Consider the following 22,122-nt stretch of genomic DNA (forward strand, 5'->3'; position numbering starts at 1 on the left):
CCCGGCGGCCGCTCCCAGTCACCAGTCTAGCTACCGCATTCTGGATTAGTTGCAGTTTCCAAGTCACCTTCAAAGGTAGCCCCACTTAGAGCACATTGCAGTAGTCCAAGCGGGAGATAACCAGAGCATACACCACTCTGGCAAGACAGTCTGCGGAGAGGTAGGATCTCAGCCTGCGTACTAGATGGAGTTGGTAGACAGCTGCCCTGGACGCAGAATTGACCTGTGCCTCATTGACAGCTGTGAGTCCAAAATGACTCCCAGGCTGCTCACCTGCACCTGGTTCTTTAGGGACACTGTTATTCCATTTAGAACCAGGAAGGGATTTTTTTGCTTAGGAGGCCAAGCTTAAAAAGATTGTCTCATTGACCTAAACTGCAAATTCTAGTTTTGGCTTATTTCTGATAGGGGGGTAAGTCTTACAAACGACACATTGTTTGGAAGACGTCCCTTACTTAAAGTCTTGTTTTGTTTTCCCTGGTTGCTCAAAATTATTTTTGCAGGATAATTCATAATTGATACCATGGTTATTTATTATGCAGCAGCAGGCATTAAAATGCACGAGAGCCTTACCAAAACAAGGTCAGGTGAAGTTTTTGTATTAATGTTGCTGAATAATAATAAAGCAAGTAATATTTCTCTTTTAAAAGTAGAATTTGCATCTTACCAACCGAGGGCAAGTATTCCATATCTCATTAGTTGGGTAATAATACATTATTTGCTTGGGGGCTTATTATTTGGGGTGGCAGGCAGGGTTGTTGGGGGGAAATATTTAAAGTTTCTGATAGAAGTTTTCGTGATAGAAAAGTGGCAAGATGAGGATTGGACTGGGGATGGCAGGACATAGCCATGAAGCTTACTGGCTGAGCTTAGGCCCGTCACCATCTCTCAGACTTGCCTACCTCACAGGGTTGTTGTGAAGGTGAGTTCAGAGTTCTAGAGTTCAGAAGGACTTCCTTCGGAATTTACTGATTGCTAGTAAATAGCTTCTTTTTTGAAGAAGAGAGAGTCGTATGCTGATGGCCCCTAAAAATGTCCCTGGCAGCACAAGCTAGTAACAGGGAATTCACAAATTCACTTACCAACACAGGGCAGTGACGTGTATCGCCTCATAATATGACCCTTACCTTAGTTTTGCTGTGAACCGTTGAGAATCACTGTGGGGTAGCAGTTGATGTGTCGGGAGTAGGACCTGGAAGACCCAGGTTTAAATCCCTGCTCATCCGTGAAGCTCGCTGGATGATTTTGGGACAGTTGCCATCTCTGTGTTAACCTACCTCTCATCTCACAGGGGCGTTTGCTTGAATTAAATTAGGAGCGGTCCTTGGAAGATGGGTGGGATAATAATGTCAGGTGATAAATAAAATACATAGATTATCTGACTCCGGCACTGCCCAATGTTCCTTCATCCACCCCCCCCCTCCCATTTCCACTAATTTGCTCTTTGCTTCTGTCATCACGTAGTCAGTTATCATTGTTTCCCAGGTATCTTGCGACTGAGAACTGTGTATGAATGACTCATTCTGCATACAAAAACTCACTCCAGTCAAAATCCACCTTTGTACTGATGAAATAAAGGTGTCCCTACCACATGATGGCTTTTTGCCAAGGATCTGCAGAGTAGCCTGTTGCTATTAGGAACATGATTTTAGTTTTATTTAACAATGGAGGGTATTTTTTTTACTGGGGGGGAGGGGGGACTACCATAAAGCGACCTCACACCACTTCTTTTAATTTTCTAGCAAAGCCAGGAATCTTTTTGAAAAGAACGCAGCCCCAATTCTTCACTTGTCTGGTCTGGATGTGACTGTGGTGAAGGTAAAGACAGAGAATGGACTTGTGTTTTCTCCTCCTAGCGACTATTTCCTCTTCTCGGTATACAGTATATCGGCCAGAATCCCATCTGTCGCTAGAGGTGAAACGAAAGAGAAGAGAGTCTATAAGTGCTCAAGTTGGGGAGGAGTTGTACTTTTTTCTTATTTTAAAACCAGTGCCATGTTTTGTGTTTTGATTTGGTTTTGGGGAATGTTGTTATCTTGCTTTCATTTCATTGACTCAAGGGCGATGGAGAATATACAGTATACAAGATTTTGACGAGAGAGCCACCAAGGTCTACAGGCAAAGAGTTGATGACTCTGCCTGAGAAAAGTTCATTCTCATGCACGAGAGCGCATAAAATTGCCAGAGGGCACTTGAGATTGATTAAGAGCAGTCTTTTTTTAACACCATTAATGGCCTCTCGGATAAGAAAAAAACTCAGCATCTCTGATGAGAACATAAAAAGACAAGAGAGCCTTCCTAAGGAAGGAAAGACTGAACCGTTTTGAGATTATATTGTGCTAGCTGTTCAACATACTATTGCTAACTGAGGTATCCTGTTAGCAATAAAGGCTGTCCTTTTTCCACTTAGAGCAGTGATGACCAAACTTGGCCCTCCAGCTGTTTTGGGACTACAATTCCCATCATCCCTGACCACTGGTCCTGTTAGCTAGGGATGATGGGAGTTGTAGTCCCAAAACAGCTGGAGGGCCGAGTTTGGCCATCACTGACTTAGAGGCAAGAGGACATTCTACTCAGGAAATGCCTCACCCTGAGATCATGTAGGTAGGGCTAATGGGCACATTCCTTGGAATTTCAGTAGTGAGCATTTGAAGCTGCCCTTATACTGAGTTACATTAGGGGTCCATCTGAGTTTCAAGCAGCAACTGCCCCCCCCCCCCCCGCTTTGGTATGCAAGTAGCTAGAGGTGATGATTTATATAATCCCATGCATGACACTTTTACTGAGTGAGTTTTTGTTTGTGTGCACGGCACACATGGGACCCTCCCCATTAGATCACAAAATATTTTATCATTCAATGCAGTTATCTTGTAAATTGGAAGGGTTCACAGGTCAAGTAGGATGCTGCATCTCGATATGTGGATGGGAGATGGTTGCAAATTCCCCCTCCCCCCACCATTGCCTCAGGATGTAGCGTGGGTTAGTTCAATAGGTGGTGCTGTTTGTTTTTAGAAATAATCTAGCAGAGATTGTTGGCTGAATAAGAAGGCATGGTTCTCAGAAGCTACCCATTTGAAGATATGTCAAAAACCATCAATTGCAAAAACAACCAACTTCTTTGAACGAAAAAAGTGATTACATGTTTTGAGTTTGGCACTTCTGATTTAGAAACAGCATGGGCTATATTTATCTTAGTTGAGCGTATATATTGTAGGGATTTCTCTATGTTACATCCTGTATGGGGGGTGTGGTCCTTTAAGAGGGGCAATGCAAAACTTTGAAATTAATAAATGAGAAGATGTGTGATGTTGATGGAGATGAAAGGTTTTCCTTTTGGGCAGCCAATGCCCAATGTTAATCACAATTATGAGACCCATTGAAATTATTGGACCCAAGTCCTTGCTTTTCACTGGGTATTAATACCACCCAACATGAGTATTAATACCACCCAACATGTTTCTGGCCTCTCTGTATCTATCACAGACAGATTATGAAGGGCAAGCGAAGAAGTTGTTGGAGCTGATGGAAAACACAGACATGATAATCGTTGCAGGAGGGGATGGAACATTGCAAGAGGTACTGTAAGAATTCTTCTACATTTCTCCCCATAGGAAAATAGCACGTGGGGAAGGATTCTCGATAGGAGCTTTTTCTCCTCCTTTATGCACTCCAATCTCTCTCCCCCCTATTCCTCTCATCCTAATTCCCGCTAAACCATTCGAAACATGTGGTGTGGCGGTTAGAATGTCAGACTGGGACCTGGGAGACCAGGATTCAAATCCCCATTCAGCCAGGAAGTTCACTGGGTGGCCTTGGGCCAGTCACTGTCTCTCAGCCTTAACCTACCTCACAGGGTTGTTGTGAGCAGGGAGAACCATGCACACTCCCTTGAGCGCCCTGGAGGAAAGGGTGATAATGTAAATGTAATAAGTAGGTAACTAGAGCAAAAATTGTAGGATACATCAAGGTTTGGTGTTGTGTCACCTGTTCATTTAAAGAAGGAAGGCAAGTTCTGGTTCATTTTACCAATGCTAGCTTTAAAAAAGTTGTTGTTTTTCCCCCTTTCAGGTCATAACTGGTCTTCTCCGAAGGGTGGATGAGGTAAGGTGTTTTCTTCTGTTGCCTTTTAACAGGAAAATCCAAAGCATTCTGTAGTCTCACTGTCTTGTCTTTTTTTGTTAGGCTGACCCTGCTGGTGGCTTGCCGTTTCATCTGTGTCTTGTGCCCAGGGAAGTCAATCTGTGTCTGGGGTGTAGCACTCCAGAATGCATGTGGGGGTTTCGTGTGATGGAATGCTCCTCCATACAAAAGCAATTTTTAGAATAGTAGCATGTTGACAGGAAGTCTAGGCCCAAAATTCTTCTCCCTGAGATGCTGATTTTCTGCGTAGAGAGACTTGTTTCATATGGAGTAAGAGCAATCAATCAGGCAGTCCCCACATGCAATATGAATTGGTACAGCCTTGCCACAGGTTTGTTGGCTTGTTGAGAAATAATTAGGCCTTTGTCTTGGAAGTAGCTTCTTGCTCCAGTTTTGCAGAGTTCCTGGTAAGCACAGCAGGGCAATTTTGAATGCAAAACTTTCGAACAGGCATTTGTCCAGATTTGCAAAACAAGTGTTCCTCTGGACCAGTAGTCAGGTAAAGTGAAAGTGGAACCTGTTGCTGTTTGCATTTCCTTTGGAAGCAAGCTTTGGATGAAATCCATGCACCAGCAGGGGTGCATTGCGTAAAGCATATAAGGCTGCTTGTTAACAGAATTGTATTCCACAATGTCTTATCAGTACCAGACCAAAAGGGGAAAAAAAGAGAAAGACAGAAAATGCAATTTAATGATTCTCTCTGAGATCCCAGGAGGCTGTTAGCAACTAGAATTGTGCCTACTCTACAGAGCCTTTGCCTGCTTATGGAAAGACAAAATTTATATTTCAGCTTCGGTGCAAAGAATTACCTTTCTTCCTTTGAGAAATTGTAAGCTTTCAGATCTCTACACTTGAAAAAATAAACCAGGAAAAAGTAATAATATGCTGTGACAGCTTTGCTGCTTAATGGAGGACCATTCCTCTCCTCCCCCATCCCCTGGAAACGAAGCAATTCCTGGGTAAAGGAGCAATGGATCTGAGCTACAGTGCTGTGTAGTCTTGACCTTTTCATGTCAGTCTCTGTTTCCTAGCAGTGGGGAAGGGATGCTGTCTTTCCCTATTGCTGTCCATTTATGGTTGTCCCAGAGGCAGTAGTCATCGGATGCCTCCTCTCTCTCTACAGTGACGGACCCTTTTAGCTAACGGTTGGAGCTCACAATGAACTCCATGAACTTGGTTCTCTCTACTGGACAGGGCGAGCTTCAGGAGATGGCAGCCCCCTCTGCCAGCCTGCTTTCCCAGACAAGAGATAATAACTGTATCCCTTAACCAGCTAGGGAGAAAAATGGGCAAGCAAACAGAGATCACACTCTACAGTCATTGGCCAGGTTATTCGTCAAGCCAAGCCATGTGCAATGTTATATTCTTTTTAAAAAAGTTTATCTTCCTATCTATTGATGGTGCATAACTAAAGAGCAAGGGGACCCAGGTGGCGCTGTGGGTTAAACCACAGATTCTAGGGCTTGCCGATCAGAAGGTAAACGGCGTTTCCGTGTGCTGCTCTGGTTCGCCAGAAGCAGCTTTGTCATGCTGGCCACATGACCCGGAAGCTGTCTGCGGACAAACGCTTGCTCCCTCGGCCTATAGAGCGAGATGAGCGCCGCAACCCCAGAGTCGGACACGACTGGACCTGATGGTCAGGGGCCCCTTTACCTTTTAACTAAAGAGCAGCTTCTCTGTTTCCTTGCAGTACAGTTCTAGTTCAGACTAAGAGGACTGTAGAGATAATGTTATGCTTTCGTTTGAAGATTTTGTCTAGCTCCAGAATGCTTGACCTCACCCTTTCATTTCCATGCAGCTTCTAGATTGCATGTTGGCTCGGCAGGAAATGAAGTTTTGCTACCTGCCCGGAAACTTTGATTGGTCTCATGACAAAACACTTCCCTTGAATTGTCTTTCTATTCCCCCCTTTCACTTTGTGCACTAGAACAGTGCACCCCATCATAGCTCACAGTAACCCCAAACTCCCTGAATGTTGCGCACCTGTTCTGCAGGTGCAAGTCTATGACCCAAAAAAGGCCCGGCACTCGCCAGCGGCACAACCTCCAGGTAGCTAACGCCTCTTGGCAGGCTGCGGTTAGTACTGTAGGCAAAATCGCTACGTCTCTCTGTTCGTTTGACACTGGGGCATCTGCTATGAAGCCTAAGGGGACAAAAGAGATAATGAGATGAGGAAGGAGGCTGGTTGTAGAGAGGGTGCAACAGAAAGGCATGGAAGCAGATGGAAAGCTTCAGAAAATGAGTTGGATTTGCTGAATCACTGTGCTGCAAGCTGCAGTCTTCTGCAGAGAGCCAAGGTGTCGTGGTTGCACAGTCATTAACATTGATTTTTCTGGCACACTTGAAGGAGCGCAGCTCTTGGTTTGCATGTGTGCGCACATACATGTGTACTCTAGTAACATGGCCTTAGCAGCCAGGCGCTGACTGGGAGAACCATGCAGGCAGTGACTTCCAGCCAGGCAGTATGTCTAGAGAAAGAGCTGTGTTTGAACCTTCCAGTCGCGTCCGAGCCGAAACCCAGCATGTGACCCTCTCTTATTAGCAGATCACCTCATTCTGTTGCCTGCTCCCCCAGTTTGCAGAGTCACAGATAAAGACTTGTCAATCTGTCTTTGATTGGTGTGTAATAATAACCTCCCGACTTGATTGCCAGGGTGCTTTTTTTAAAAAAAAAATTAATCCCCTTCGCGGAGAAAGACACTCTGCATTACCGAATTTCCTGTCTCAGCTGCGCTTTGCTTGGAGATGAAATGCAGCCTGAGCGCAGCCACACTTCGGGTGCCACCTTCAGTCTTTTAGGAGATGGCAGGTTGCTGACAGAATCTATACATTGCTTGGAGAGGACGTGCCAGGCTCTGCGTGTGTAACAATGCGGCTAATGACTACAGAAGGCTGCTTTGTAGCCAGTTGGCACTGGCAGGGGCTGTCCGGAGAGGCTGATGTTCCGAGTCATTTTCTATTACTGCCTCCCTTTCAGGAAGAGCCTGCCTGGGGTGGGGGGTGGGGAGTGAAATCGGGCGCAGCTGTCCTCTGCACAGGAAGGGAGCTGGATTCAGCTGGCGCTGATGCAAATTTGTTTTTGCCCTTGTTCCCAGGCAGCTTTCAGTAAGATTCCCATCGGATTCATTCCCCTTGGAAAGACCAGCACCTTAAGTCACACGCTTTATCCTGAGAGTGCAAACCAAGTCCAGTAAGTTTGTGTGTGTGCATGCGTGCAAGAATCAGTGTGAAAAGGAGTAGGATGGCAGGGAGGAGGAGACTGGTATATATTGAAGGAAGGGCTGCAAATCTGGTCCCCCCCCCCCCAAAAAAGGGACAATTTTAGGCAGTTCACGATTATGTTATATATATATGGTCACCTTCAAAAATGAGAAAAGATCTATATCATAACCTTATGTACCTAATAACGGTACTTTTTGTAAAAGTTCAGACTTATTATTATTTATTAAATTTGTATACCGCCCTTCATCTATCGATCTCAGGGCAGTTCCCAACATGAAATTACCATAGAAAAAGCCACAAAATACACAATAAAAATAAGAACAAAACCAAAGCAAGAACCCGTAACACATTAAAAAGGGCATCGGATGTCAATCAGCCCAAGGCCTAGTTGAAGAGGAACATTTTCGCCTGCCTCCTAAAGGTGTATAATGCAGGCATCACATGAACCTCCCTGGGGAGAGCATTCCACAGACTTACAGATTTTACATTTATTGTCACATTTGTACCCTGCTCTTTTTTCAAGGAGTCCAAGGGAGCATCTGAGGGGCCTCCCTGTTTTGTCCTCACAGCAACCCTGTAAAGTCTGGCTACAGTGGACTTCTTCATTGACCTGGTGATTTGAACCGGAGTCTTCATGCCCACCCCTGGTCTACACCAGCCTTCCCCAACCTGATGCCCTTCAGATGTGACGAACTTCATCTCCACCCACCTGACCATTGGCCATGTTGGCTGGAGCTAATGGGAGTTGTAGTCCAAAACCTCTGAAGGGTGCTAGCTTAAGAAAGGCACCACTGAGGTTGGTTGCCTTGCTCCCGAATCCCATTGCATTTGTTCTCACTGAAAGGTCGGCCTGGAAGCGATTTAATTAAAACCAGCACTGCTGAGTCCAGCTTCCACTTGAAAAGGGCAAGGGGGCAACCCTCAGTCATGTCAAGTTGGCAAGTATAAGTCTGGTTTGTTACAAGAGCCTTGGCCTTCTCCGAGCTGCAAACGAAGGATGTTGTGCCAGTTGGCCTAGAGAAAATTACCTACAAAGGATACCGGCAAAGCTTCTGTTGAACTGAATGCTAATTAAGATACAGTGAGCAATAGCAAGCAGGCCTCTCTGTGGCAGGGAAATAATACCCACTTACAGCTGTGGAACAGAAAAAGTATGATGGGAAGGCAATGCACTACATCCCAGATTTAGCTGTCCCCAAAGTGCCTTTCACACTGATTTGTTGTCGCCTTATATTATTATTATTATTATTATTATTTGTACCTCACCCATCTGGCTGAGTCTCCCCAGCCACTCTGGGCAGCTCCCAATCGAATATTAAAACAATGCAACATTAAATATTAAAAACTTCCCTAAACAGGGCTGCCTTCAGATGTCTTTTAAAAATAGGATAGCTGCTTATTTCCTTGACATCTGTTAGAAGGGCGTTCCACAGGGCGGGTGCCACTACCAAGAAGGCCCTCGGCGCTGGATCTCAGTGTCCGGGCAGAACGATGGGGGAGGAGACTGAGGCTTGTTACCCTGTTCCCCATCCCCTGCCCCGCCCCTATTATGTGACCATTCCCTGAAGCTGGAAACGCTTCCGATCTTGCATTTAAGACAGAGTTGAATTTCTGGAGATTTCACAGCAGGAAGAAGGGGCAGGATATAAATGCAACTATGAAAGATATGTGCCAGTGTAACTTGAGAACTATAATGTAAGCATCCTCCCTTTTCATGCATCCTGATCCATTCAGTTTGTTTCAGCACAGCGGGAAACCGACTCAAAAGGTTGCATTCAGAAACTCTTGCTTTTCTGCTTGCAACCTCCTAGTGAGCTTTATGGCAAAATATGGCAAAATGGAATGTGCGGCCGGGGCTAGCGTGAGTCTGCCCCAGGGTCCAAGCACTTCCATGTGCACATCCCTGGCTGCCGGTTAGGACAGACCAGTGGCACTGTGATATGCAACTGTCCTCTGTGTAGAACAGCACACACACACACCCTGCTCCGTGCAGTGGGTAAGAAAGAGCCATAAAGTAGGTCTAAAACTACTTTATTAAAGGCTGTTTACAAAGTCCATTCTCTGCTACCCAGCTCATAAACGCAGAGCTGTGCATCTTGCTTCCAGCTCCTCTGAGACCAGAAGTGAAAGTAAAAAGAATACAATAACATCACATGGGAGAAAGGAGGTAAGTACACACTTCCTTTCTCATGGTAACATCTCAGACACGCAAACCATACCACTCCTCGCTGGAGCAGCTCGGTGAACAAGTATCATAACATTTGAACCTCATCTATAGTCAACTTTATGAATGGCCTCGGTCCAGTATACCTGAAAGAGCGTCTTCATCTCCATCGTTCTGCCCGGACACTGAGGTCCAGTGCTGAGGGCCTTCTGGCGGTTCACTCGCTGAGAGAAGCCAGGTTACAGGGAAGCAGGCAGAGGGCCTTCTCAGTGGTGGCACCCGCCCTGTGGAACGCCCTCCCACCAGATGTCAAAAAGAAAAATAACTACCAGACTTTCAGAGGACATCTGAAGGCTTTTAATCTTTAAGAAATTAGTGTATTTTAATATTTCTGTTGGAAGCCGCCCAGAGTGGCTGGGGAAACCCAGCCAGATGGGCGGGGTATAAATAATATATTATTATTATTATTATTGCAAGACCCACAAATTAATGGGCAAGACTATGGTTGGGAGAGAGCAGAAGGTAGTCTTTTATTTCATGGCAGCGCAGCCTCCACTGAAGGCTTTTTGTGTCACCTGCCCTGAGGCTATGGGATCAGAGTAGGCTTGAAATAAAAGCTCTAACTTACATGCCAATGTCCTCTTTTGTGTGTGTGTGCAGGAATATGTGAATGTGCTTATGCCAAGTCAGGCTGATTGTTCCTCTCACCCAAATGCTGTCAACTCTGACTGGCAGCAAAGGACCTTGTAGGGGGAGGTCCTTTTCAGCTCTGGTGCCCTCTAGGGTCCTTCATGCCTAGGATGCTCTGCAAGGTAGCATGCCCTCTGCTACTGAATAACGTCTTCCTCTTGACTTCTTCTTCAGGCATATTACTGACGCCACGTTGTCCATACTGAAAGGAGAGACTATTCCACTTGATGTTTTGCAGATTAAGGTAGCCATCTTTTTTCTTAGGTCCTCCTCTTAGGGATATTTTTCTTCATCTGTCTTTTGTCATGTGCTTTTCCAACCCCATTATGTTTTTAAAGAGCACGCGACAATATAAAATCATTCTTTAAAGAACAACGCACCAATAATAATAATAATAATAATAATAATAATAATAATAATAATAATTTGTTTACTTATTTATTATTTATACCCCCTGAGTTTCCCCAGCTAGTTTCCTGTGGGTGGCTCCCAATCGAGTGTTAAAAACAACACAGCATTAAATATTTAAAACTTCCCTAAACAGGGCTGCCTTCAGATGTCTTTTAAAAATAGGAGAGCTGCTTATTTCCTTGACATCTGATGGGAGGGCGTTCCGCAGGGCAGGTGCCACTACCGAGAAGGCCCTCTGTCTGGTTCCCTGTAACCTCGCTTCATGCAATGATGGAACCACCAGAAGGCCCTTGGAGCTGGATCTCAGTGTCTGGGCTGAATGATGGGGGTGGAGACGCTCCTTCACCTAGTGCAGGGCAGGGACTTGAACCCATGACCCTGACATTGAGAGCCTTATGCTCGTATCAACTGAGCTATGTATGAAAGCATCTGGGAAGTAGAAGAGGGGGATTTGCTCCTATAATGTTTTTAAGCCATTCTATTTTTTTATGTTCTTAATTGTTTTTAAATGTGTGAAATTCCTTTTTGTTTTTAATTGCACTGCTTTTACCACTTTGTTGTTTGCTGCCCTGGGCTTCTTTGAGAGCAATGAAGGGATAGAAATCCAGCAGATTAATCATCACCATCATCTTGTGAAGATTTCCCTTTCATTTAAATGATAACTACTTGTCATTCTTTGCTTTGGTCTTCTGATAGCCACAAAATTAAATGACTCATGGCTAAAATAACATTGCAGACAAGCACTCTACACTGAGATATTAATTTGCAATTCCTTTCTTTTATGTGTTGCTGGAATATAGCGGCTGGTATTTTTGATCTCGGACCACTGATCTGTTGTTGGCAAGATCACCACAGATTACTGCAATTCATAGCATTTGACTTTTGTTAGTGATTGTTTGTTTTTCCTTTGTAGGGGAACAAAGACCAACCCGTCTTTGCTGTGACTGGTTTAAGATGGGGGTCTTACAGAGATGCAGGAGCAAAAGTCAGCAAGTAAGTTGACCACTATTGGTTTGCTTTATCTTTGCCTCTATATTGTACTTGTAGACAGTTTCTCCACTATCTCCAACAATATGCAAGCAAGGAGCCCACTGGGACCAGATCAGGCTATGTAGTGTTAAGACAGCTGCTGATTGCCTCTGAATCCCTGGACCATTTTCCAGAGAAAGACATGAGATGCCTCTAAATGGTCACTATTTTACACGACAGATTAGAGCACATACCAGAAATTTACATTTGTGCAATTAAAATGGATTAAAGTGCTTTGTGCAATCAATCCACTTTTCTATTTAAAAAAAACCTGACTGTTTGCAGTGAGGAAAGTGACAGGGAAAGTGTGGGATGAACAAATGACTAACAGGAAGATGAGGAAATACCCCAAAAGCACATGGGGATGAATTCAGGATGAATGCTCAGTTTTGTAGAACTGCCCCCGCAAACAAATCGGAACAAGTGCTGAATAAATACCAGACATGGTCTGACCTCTTTGCGTAAGCAAAACAGGATGAATGCTCAAGAAACTTCAAACAGGTCATCCAGAGAAGCCCACTGAATACATTAGCACACATCCAGGTGCCAGCTACACTTTCCTGCGAAATTGCTTGGGCATCTAACGTCCTAAGATTAAGTTGTAAGAAACAGATTTAGTAGATACTGCATTGGAAAAGAGGACTGCTTTCCCTGTGCCCCCAGTTTTATTTTGCTTTTTCAGTTCGTTTTATTCTCTTCTAGGTACTGGTATCTTGGGCCTCTGAAAATCAAAGCAGCCCACTTCTTTAATACATTAAAGGTAAAGGCATTTCAATATGGGTCGCACAAGGCTATCGCAGTGGGAAGATCTGTGACGCACACAGTGGTGGATCACATTTTTGAGTGCATGAAGTCCCCAGCTTTAGTCCGAAACCAAAGAATTTGCTGGAGAGTCACACCCGGACAGCTGTGAGCTAGAGGGTCTGACTCTGTATGAGGCAACTTTGTGTGATCATACTGTATGCAGCATATAATGTAGTTTGGAGTGCTTACGGATCATATTTAAGACAGTGTTGACTTTTTTTAAAAAACATAGCTCAAAACTGACCCAGCTTTGGCTATTCATATCTTGCCAGAAAAGGGTGGCAGAAACAATTAGCTTTCTAAAAATCTAATCCTGGAATGCAGCTGAAATAATATTGCAATGCTAGAAATTGCTAGGGAATATTAACTGCATTATGGAAGGGTAAACAGACTGATGCAGCTGAGGTTATTCGGCTGCCTTCCTCTAGTGCAGTCCTTTCTCGTGGTTTTTGTTATGCTAATGATTCACCCTGAGATTTATCCAATTGACGTAAGTGGTGCCTATAAATAGAGTCCACAGGACTGTTGATAATCTGCCTCTTGCATTCAGCCTACCTTCTGTCGCAAAATGAGCAGAAAGGTTAATTGCTCCACTTCTCAGGTACTGAAGGATTTGACATACATTAAAGTAGCTGCATTTCCCCCCTGTTCACACCCTTTTCTTGATTCCTTAGCAGATAAGAAACATAGCTCTCCTGTGAAATGCCCTGACACATCATAACTTATGTACTATCTGAGTTTGCACGTAATACTAAACCATAGTTTAGTGGTATGTGGACAAGCTGCAGTGAGCCCAAACAAAAGCGTCAGTCTCATCTCTCCCCCCCTCCACCTTTCTGTGTGATTTGTTTTATATAAACCAGGAATACTGTTTTTGAACAAACTGTTCAAATTAAACAGAGTTGTTTTGAACTCTTGAACAAATTAAATAAAAGCAGCTTCATAACAATGGTTTGGCTTCTTGTTTTGAACCTTACCAGGATTCCTGGTTTGTTCAACAGGACAAGTTAATCTCTTCAGAAGGGCTCCGTCTCCTGGCTACATGGGAGGGAAGAGTGCAACACTGTACTCAGTCTTGCTGCAGCTCATCCACATAATGTTAAACCACAGTTTAGTGTGACAGTCAAGTGCAGCCTTTGCAAGACACAATTTAGAACAGCTAGACCAGAATTTCTTCTCTGCGGCAGGACAGTAACCTGCGTGGGGGGGAAGTATAGTTCTTTCCTCACACACACTTCCCCAGCCACTCCGTCCCCCTCAACTTTGACAGAAACTCTTGTTCACCTCATCACAGGGAAATGGGCTAATTGAATGGCTTAAGGAGAAAGCAGCAGCCCCTAGATTGCCTCTTCTGCCTTGTGGCTGTTTGGTGGCAACCATAATCCCAAGTCTGCCTGCTGCTGAATGAATGCTCGGTCTAGCTCTCACATACCCCTGTAGAAATGGTTATTTTGCTTTTTCTTTCTGGAAATTCCAAGGAGTGGCCTCAGAAGCATCTAGCCTCCCTTTCCTATTTGGACCCAACTCCGAGGCCTCCTGAGGAGCCTGAGCAGAAGACCCCTAGACCTCCTTTATACATCAGGCTTTACAAGAGACTGGCACACTATTGGGCACCTGTCCCCAAAGGTAAGCAGTCAGTCGTTCTCTCTCTGAGATAGACATATTAAAGCTGTTCATTAGAAGAATCCTTTCTCCCCACTGTGGCCCTGCAGCAGGGCCTTGAGAGATCCATCACCTTTTCCAATTAAGTCAGCGAGTTGCTTTGTTTTTGTTGTGTGAACTTTGAACTTCTTTCTTCCTTTTCTGCAGCTGTAGTTCCTTTGAGCCGCCGGCATTAAATATAGATGGAACAAGGCCTTGTGAAGTAACAAGAAATAGAACGATCTGGGCCTCTGCTGATCTTAATGCAACAGCGCTTATCTAACTTTCTGTTTAATGGTGTCTTTCCTCTCGGACCTCAGAAATCCCCAAGGAGGTGACCCCGGAGGCCTGGCGAGAAATGCAGCTGTCCGCTATTGAATTCTCTGTCACTACTCAGAACAGACATCTTGACTTGAAAGTAAGAGTAGAGAAATAAATAAAAAAATGCTAAGCTTTCCTTCATCTTCACAAAAGTAGTTGCTTTGTAACTTGAGGGGATAACAGCCTGCTTAGGCCTATTATATTGGGTCTGAATTCGAAATAGTGGCAACCCAAAATATGTGTGTCTGTTTTACTGTGCCTCTTTCTAAGTCCCACACCCTGTGGGCCGTGTGTGTGCTTCTTAAAATGGGCCGTGCCAAAGAGAGAGAGAGAGAAGCATATACACACACATGCTTTTTGTACTTTATGAGTTCCTGTGCCCATTCTGCACATAAAATGTGTGTGTCATTTCCTGTGCAGTAAGTCCATTGGAGCATGGAATGTTTAGTGCAGAATACCATTTATTGAGATTCTCTGCTTTTAAGGAGGCACAAACCACCTAGACCTTACTGCTTCTCAAATATACTTGAAAGTGTGTCGACAAAGCCTGCTGGATCTCTGAAGCCAAAGGGGGTAACAATTTCTCATGATCAGGAAGCTAGCTGGGCTCCAGGGCCCCACACAGCTCTTATCTTTTTTTCATGACTAACGGAAGTAGAATACATTTTGCAAGGCTGGTAAATATGGCAAACTGCAATTATGCAAGTTGAGGCACACCATTCAAGGGTGCTCACTTTGCATAGTTTACACAAGCTTTTCAGATTTTGACTTGTATTTATTTGTATGTTCAGCACCGCCCTCATAGGACTTTAGCACAGAACACAAGCCTGAAAGCAAGAGGCCTTAAGGATTATTGTTTATGTCTTCCCTTTACCATTTTTTCCACTGGAAGCAAAGACTGAGATGCCTTGTGCTGAGTAACAGCAAGTACCTAGGAGCTAAATTGAACATCCCTCCATAGATTGAAAGATAATTACCGATATGCCCAGTTTTTAAATGAAATGCCAGCTAGGCGGTATGTGTGCAGTAGATCAAAGGAGCGAGAATGCAGCTCGCTGGGCTGCTAAGAGATTCTTCTGGACTCAGAGCACTGCTTTTGTATTTAGGGCGTTGTGGTTGGGTGTGATTCCTGAGTGCATTCTGAGCTCTGGGCACTCAGCTATAGGTTTACTTGTACCACCCTGCCTACCAACCTGCTTACAAGGCCACCACAATAAGTTCTGAACCTGAACTTGCCAATCTGAGAATCCTTAGCTTCAAGGATGATTGAAAGATTTAAGAAGATGTCACTCTGTGTGCTATTTCTCTAAGATATAAAAGAGGAGGTTTGGAGGTTAATTTTTATTCCTTCTACAAAAGAACACTCTGCTTCAACTGCAGACGTGAGTTCATTGCCCTGGGACTACAAGGCTGTAAATGTCTACTCAGGAGTAAGCTCCACTCAGTTCAGTTGGACTTGCACTCAGGTAAGTGAATAGGAGATTGCAGCTGTGTGTGTGTGTGTGTGTGAGAGAGAGAGAGAGAGAGAGAGAGAGAATATGAGAATATGTTAACGCGCATTCTGTCTAGCTTTTGACCTGACAGTGCCCTTCTATGGCTCACACAGGTAACTCTTTGCTTTGAATTCTCCTGGCTCCCAAATACTGTTATCCCCCAGAGAATGGGGGAAGCTACTGAATTCATTCAGAGGCAGGCAGATGGTGGGGGCTTACATGAGATGCTGTGGCTGTTAGTATTAATGCATCCATTTCTGAACATTTATTTTAGCGCACAGAAGACTTCATGAATATTTGCATTGAACCAGATTCAATCAGTAAAGGAGAATACATTAAAAGAGGGTGAGTCCTAGAGAACCTGTAATCATATGCCTTATTGCTATCATTAAATATATTTATCAATGTGCTTTTGGGGTTAGTTGGTAGTTTGTATAGTAAGGTGCATTAAGGGCAAAACTGGAGAGACTGGACTTGAAATCTAGAGTGGAGACAAAATTAGTTGGTGCCCCTGGCATAAATAAACCCTTCTAATGATCCCAGCTCTTGTGTCAGGTTCAGTCAGCAAGGACACCGAAGGAATAGTTCTTGGTGGCAAATCACAGTCTCTAGTTTATAGTTTCCATGACCACTACAAGGCTGCAGATCATTTCCCCGTTTCCTTGAATCTCTTCATATTGCTCCAGTGTTGACTCATGGCGACTTCCTACATTGTTGCTGTCGCTATTTATTTCATTTGTGAATGGCTTTCCGTAAAACATCCCAAAGCACAATTGAACGATAAAAATGCAAACCATAAAAGCATATCTGAAAACCAGGAGAGTCTCAAGACAAGGACAGCAGGTGGGAACACTGTTAAGTCAGTGAAGAGGGTGAATAAGAGGGAAGGCTTCCATCCAAATCCTTCCTTTGAATCCTAAACCCCAGTATGCACTATCAGGGCATAGTGTGGTGTTGCCACAATGAGTCCAAGGGCTCATAAGGCAACCGCCTCTCTGAAGCTTAAGTAGGGCTGCTTCTGATCGGTCCCCAGCTTGATTCCTCACCCTGGCATGGAGACATGGGGTTATACTCCAGCAGCTGGCGATCCAAGCTATCTTACTAGACTTGAACCTTGGTTCAAAGCGAGCACAGCAAAGAGCTTGTAGCTTTCAGCAAGTGACATTGTCTTGCGCTTCTTTCTGTGTAAAACCAGAGGATCCCTTCGCCTTGCAGTCTGGTTGAGGGTGATGAACTCTGAGTCTTGGGTGCATAGATTTGGAGGGAAGTTGCATTGATGCTGATGGAACTGACTTCCAAGCATTAATTATTAAGGTTTGCAGTCCCTACTATTAAAAGGATGAGGCAGCTCGAGGAATTTGTAATCCATTTTAATTTAGGCTCGCCGACAAGACCGTTGGCTTCACGAGCCCCCAAATCAGCCACAGTTCCTCACTGCTGCACTCGATCCATAGCTTTCTCTTCCGATTTGTCTAATCTTAATGCATTCCGTTCTTTAACAGAGATTGGGCTTCTTTGGGGGGCTGCGTGAGGATTACCCTGGTGGAGTTCCTCTGGGCTGTAAATCAGCGGGCAGGGTCTCCTTCTTGCGGGCAAATCTTGGCTCACCAGGTGGACTCAAGTTGACTTGCGAGGGTGTTTTCCCAAACCATGCCCACCCACTCACTTGTGACATATTCTGACAGGTGTGAGGGTGCAATAAATCCTGATGGGGCGCTCATGTTCCTAGCAGTGAACAGCAGCAGGCAGCCCAAACAGCAGGAGGTTAAATCCTGCTCAGTTTGGCAGGACTCCATGCAAAGCACTTCCTGATTCAGGGACATGTGTGTATCAGACTCTTCTGGTGAAGTATAATAACAATCTTATAAAATATACAGTTTTGGACTTCTGCACGGGTTCTGTTTCTTTTATTTTTCTCTTTTGTTTGTGTCTCACCATGTCTGATGCACATACGTACAGTACTTTTTGAACTTTCCAGAAAGATGTTTAATAATAATAATAATAATAATAATAATAATAATAATAATAATAAAAGAAGATCTGGCCTGTGGAGCCAAAAATTTCCTACCTGCACTGTAGATAATGTGCTCATAGCGGGTGGTTCAATTATTGCTGCTTGTAGCTTGGTTTTTCAGATACATCTACAGTGGTGCCTCGCTAGACGAATTTAATTCGTTCCACGGGTCTTTTCTTATAACGGAAAATTCGTCTAGCGAATCCCATAGGAATGCATTGAATTTTTTTTTTGCCCATAGGAACGCATTAATTGAATTTCAATGCATTCCTATGGGAAACCGCGATTCGCTAGACGAATTTTTCGTAAAACGAATTTGTCTAGCGAGGCAACCTCCACTAGAAAAAACCTTTCGTTAAGCGGAAATTTCGTTAAGCAGGGCATTCGTTAAGCGAGGCACCACTGTATTGCTTTTCTTGCACTCCCCATTTTAGGGGAGGGTCTTTCCTAGTTGAGGCTTGGTGCTACTTCATCAATTCCTTCTGCCACACAAGTTCATCAGCCTCTTAAAATGTTTTATTTAGTTTGGTTGGCCATGGCAGAAGAAGAATTGTCGTCCAGTGCCTTTCCAGTTAGCAAGGCAAACTACTTGCCGGCTTTTCCACGGCCCCTTTGTGCTTCAAGCGTAGCTGGAAAGGATGACTTTGTTGCTCTCTTCCTTTGTTTTGCACAGAAGCCAAAAGATGGAGGACCCCCACTTGTGCCCAGAAGGAAGCCAGTGCCTTCAGGCTAGCAGGTGTATCTTGCAGCTTGCAGAGGTGAGATATAAAACATAGGGTGTAAAGCTATGCTTTCCTCATTCTTTCCTTACAGGTAATGGAAGGATCCTGTCCCCCACCTAGAACTAGGCAAATTTCCTTCTGTTGTATAAAGTCAGAATGAATACATTCCAACTTGCTTCGTTGGGATGGGTTGTGCCCAAAAGCCCGCTTCACCCGTCCTTCCTAATTTAAAAAATCAGTATGTGAATACAGTCCTTTGTGCTGTATTCCCACCTCCTCTTGTGTCCCTTTCTATTCCCAGGGCAAAGCCACTGTGTGGCAACAGGGGGAGTGTTTTTGTGGCCAATCCAGCCAAGGTATTGAACTGTCTCCTCAGTTCCTTCCAAAATAGCAGCCTATATTTCAGCTTTCAGAGAATCCTGTAGTTATGGGTAGGAAGCCAGGTCCATAGAAATTCCCAAGATGCAAATTCCACCTGTCTGAGCATAATCCCCAGTTAAAGTCACATTTGATGGACACAGAGACAAGGAGTGGGGGCAGGGGGAGATTCAAGACCCTGTAAATTGATTTTGCCCCCTAATCATGCTATACATTTAAGGGGTAGGTTGTTTGGAATCCCAAAATTGACTATGGGTGAAAAAGGACTTTTCAGTTCTGCAGCTTAGGGGCGGAGGGGGGTGGAGTGGGAAGAGGAGGTTAAACAGAACTAATTTGTCTAACCTGTTTCGAGGAGGTGGTGATGGGGCCCCCACCTCTAATAGCAGGGATCCAGTGAGGGAAGACTTTCAGGTGGCAGTTTCAGGAACTGCCTCCTTAGATGGTCCCTATGCAAACCGGGAAGTGCTTACGGAATTTGCAGGCTGTAGTTTGCAGGCTGTCTTAAGTGAGAGACTCGATGCTGTCTGGCAGAGTTTGAGCCAGGGGTGAGAAATCTCAGCCATGGGGGACCAGGACTATTCCCTAATCCATTTAGCCTCTCACCCTCCAGTCAGGCAGCCCTCCTGTCAATCATGTGACATCACCTAGGCCACACCCCTCTACTGGGCATAGCCTTGACAGCTTTACCTGGCTGGAATACACCCTTGAACTGTGATAACAGCCATTTTAGAAAACAAATAAACAGTGCTTTCTCAGTGAAGTGTTTCAGAAGAGAACACCTTGAAGTGGAGCCCTAACTAGGACGAACACCAGCCCTGTCTGGTATATGTCTGGCTACGTGACCATGGAGGGAAAGAGCCCCAGCTGCTCAGACCTAGCCTTAGTCAGCATGTCTCTTTCATCTTTCCTGCTTTCTCTGCAGGATACGGAAGGCTTCTTGGCTGTGGACAGCGAGGAGTATGAAGCGATGCCAGTGGAAGTGAAGCTGCTGCCCAGGAAACTCCGGTTTTTCTGTGATGCCAGAAAGAGAGAGCAAATGCTTCAAGGCGCATCCTAGCAAAGGCTGCTGCCGCTAGCCAACTGTGTGAACTTCAAAATGATGCTCTCGGTTCCTGGCTGGCAGGCTGGCGTTTGCATTTGATAAGGCCAGCAGGCATGTCAGGTGCGAAACAAGACACATATGGAAAGGGTCTCTGAAAGGGGGGTTAAATTGGTTACGTTTAAAGAACTGCAGCTGGAAGTTTTGCATGCCTTTCCTCGAGTACAATGAAAGACTTTTTTTTTCGCAGATCAGTGTTTTGTGTGTAAGTAGCTTGATCCCTGCCTTGGAAGTGTTAGGGTAGAAATCCATACATATTTATTTGGGTCTCGTTCGGCCATTTCTTGAGGGAAGGATGGCTTTCCCCTACTCTCGGAATTGATATTTTAAGCAGAAGTTGAATGTTGAGATGATAGCACTTTCAGAATAATTGGCAGGCACAAAAGGCTGTATGTGTTAAAAGTGAACTTTAATAGAGTAAAAAAAAGTCCATTATAGTATGTACACGAGTCCCTCTCGGGCTCCACATAAGCAGTGGCAATCCACAAACTTAGTGCTTTCCTTCTTGCGGGAAAATGAAGAAAGCCACAGGTACAATTGACACCGCTAAAGGAAGGTGCTTGGTCACAGCTTAGTGAGGAGAGGCTAGCTGCCGATCAAATCAGATTCACGCTTCATCAGAGATATTAGAATTATCACAGCCTGTGCTGCCTTTATGACCACATCAAATTGGTAGTTGTACACTAAACTCGGCTGCTGAGGGATGCTGCTTTAAATCACAACACCCTACAGATTTCTTAACTGGGAGAGAGAGGAGGGATGCCCTCTCACTGACACTACCAGGAGGGGTTTCAGTCAATCCACCCTTTTACCAGAAATACTTGCAACATCAAGTGGGGAAGTATCGCAAGCAGCCTTATGGCCAAACCACATGTGGGAGAATTGGGACTGGAACGCCTGGTGCGCTCAGGTGTTCTTAAACTTTCACAACTACTGATGAGCCAAAACTGGATTCAGGGAACAGTTCTGGGGGAGAGTTTTATCCCCCTTTACTTACTCAAGATCTCTCCCTGAGCTATTAGTCCTTCTAGGGGGAAACTCTGGTAACAACTCAAACTTCGCTCTTCTCCCACTGCGACCCTTAGCAACCTTGCAGGCAGGGGTGATTTCGATCAGAGAACCATTTCTCTCTCCACGTGTAGTTTAACCCTCTCCAACGGGGCTCCTGCCGTGATCCTACTTTTTTAAAGTACCAGGTGAACCAGTCACAGTTCTGTATATTGCTTGGGGGTCTTGCAGTGGTGGTCCACTGTGATGGCCGATTCCCAATTTCTTTTATGCAAACACCTGGGTTGAAGATGCCATGTTTTTACAGTATACCCCACAATAAGCTTTCGGAACTCTTGCAGGAGTGGGGGATCCTTTGTCCCTCCAGATGGTGCCGAAATATAGACTCCTGTCGTCCCTGGTGCTTGCTAGGGCTGGCGGGAGTTGTAGTTCAGCGACGTTTTATAGCTTTCCCTCGTTTTCAGTCTGATCGTATTGGGACCCGTACACAACTGTGTTGAAATAATTAAACGAACACCTAGAGGGCCGAAAGCTCTGCACAACCTGCTCTACAACAAAGCAAGCGGCTCTTTTTCGCCAACAGCCATCACTTACAGAATAGGTTCTGCCTTGTTTCATAGGTTCCTGCTCATCCCACTGACTTGCACACAGGAGCCATCACAGACCCAAGCTTTCAGTGCCCAATGTCATGCCAAGCAATGTTAGTTCACAAATTCAGCTGCCACTACACTGTATGCCCAGTGAGATGGGCTGTGCTTGTTTCAAAGAGTGCACCATAATCACAATGGTGTGTTGAGACTAAAGCTGGCTGTGACTTAAATAATTGTTACGGAAAAGGAGGAGCAGAGTATAGTTCAGTGCCATGGTGATATCCCCTCTAGGTACATATGAGACACACACTGGTTTAAAAATAGGTGCTGTGTTTTATAAACAAGTGGCTCACTGCCTGCTTCTTACTGCTGGGGAAATACCTAGAAAACAAGGAG

At 44.7% G+C, this 22,122-nt stretch overlaps 1 protein-coding gene across 2 annotated transcripts in view; it reads left to right on the forward strand.

The window, feature by feature from the left end:
• AGK (acylglycerol kinase) overlaps positions 1 to 21,779 on the forward strand; it is a 39,148-nt gene extending 17,369 nt beyond the window's left edge. For both annotated transcript variants that reach the window (XM_035127089.2, XM_035127087.2), the window contains 12 exons: positions 1,743 to 1,818; positions 3,484 to 3,576; positions 4,069 to 4,101; positions 7,236 to 7,330; positions 10,391 to 10,460; positions 11,541 to 11,620; positions 12,359 to 12,416; positions 13,939 to 14,086; positions 14,422 to 14,519; positions 16,190 to 16,260; positions 18,603 to 18,687; positions 19,952 to 21,779. In XM_035127089.2, coding sequence (XP_034982980.1) covers positions 1,743 to 1,818; positions 3,484 to 3,576; positions 4,069 to 4,101; positions 7,236 to 7,330; positions 10,391 to 10,460; positions 11,541 to 11,620; positions 12,359 to 12,416; positions 13,939 to 14,086; positions 14,422 to 14,519; positions 16,190 to 16,260; positions 18,603 to 18,687; positions 19,952 to 20,086 — 1,042 coding nt within the window. In that variant the 3' untranslated portion in view covers positions 20,087 to 21,779. The remainder of the gene's footprint in view (positions 1 to 1,742; positions 1,819 to 3,483; positions 3,577 to 4,068; positions 4,102 to 7,235; positions 7,331 to 10,390; positions 10,461 to 11,540; positions 11,621 to 12,358; positions 12,417 to 13,938; positions 14,087 to 14,421; positions 14,520 to 16,189; positions 16,261 to 18,602; positions 18,688 to 19,951) is intronic.
• The last annotated feature ends 343 nt before the right edge of the window (positions 21,780 to 22,122 follow it).

This window comes from Zootoca vivipara, chromosome 10, assembly GCF_963506605.1.
Source record: "Zootoca vivipara chromosome 10, rZooViv1.1, whole genome shotgun sequence".
NCBI classification, from domain to species: domain Eukaryota; kingdom Metazoa; phylum Chordata; class Lepidosauria; order Squamata; family Lacertidae; genus Zootoca; species Zootoca vivipara.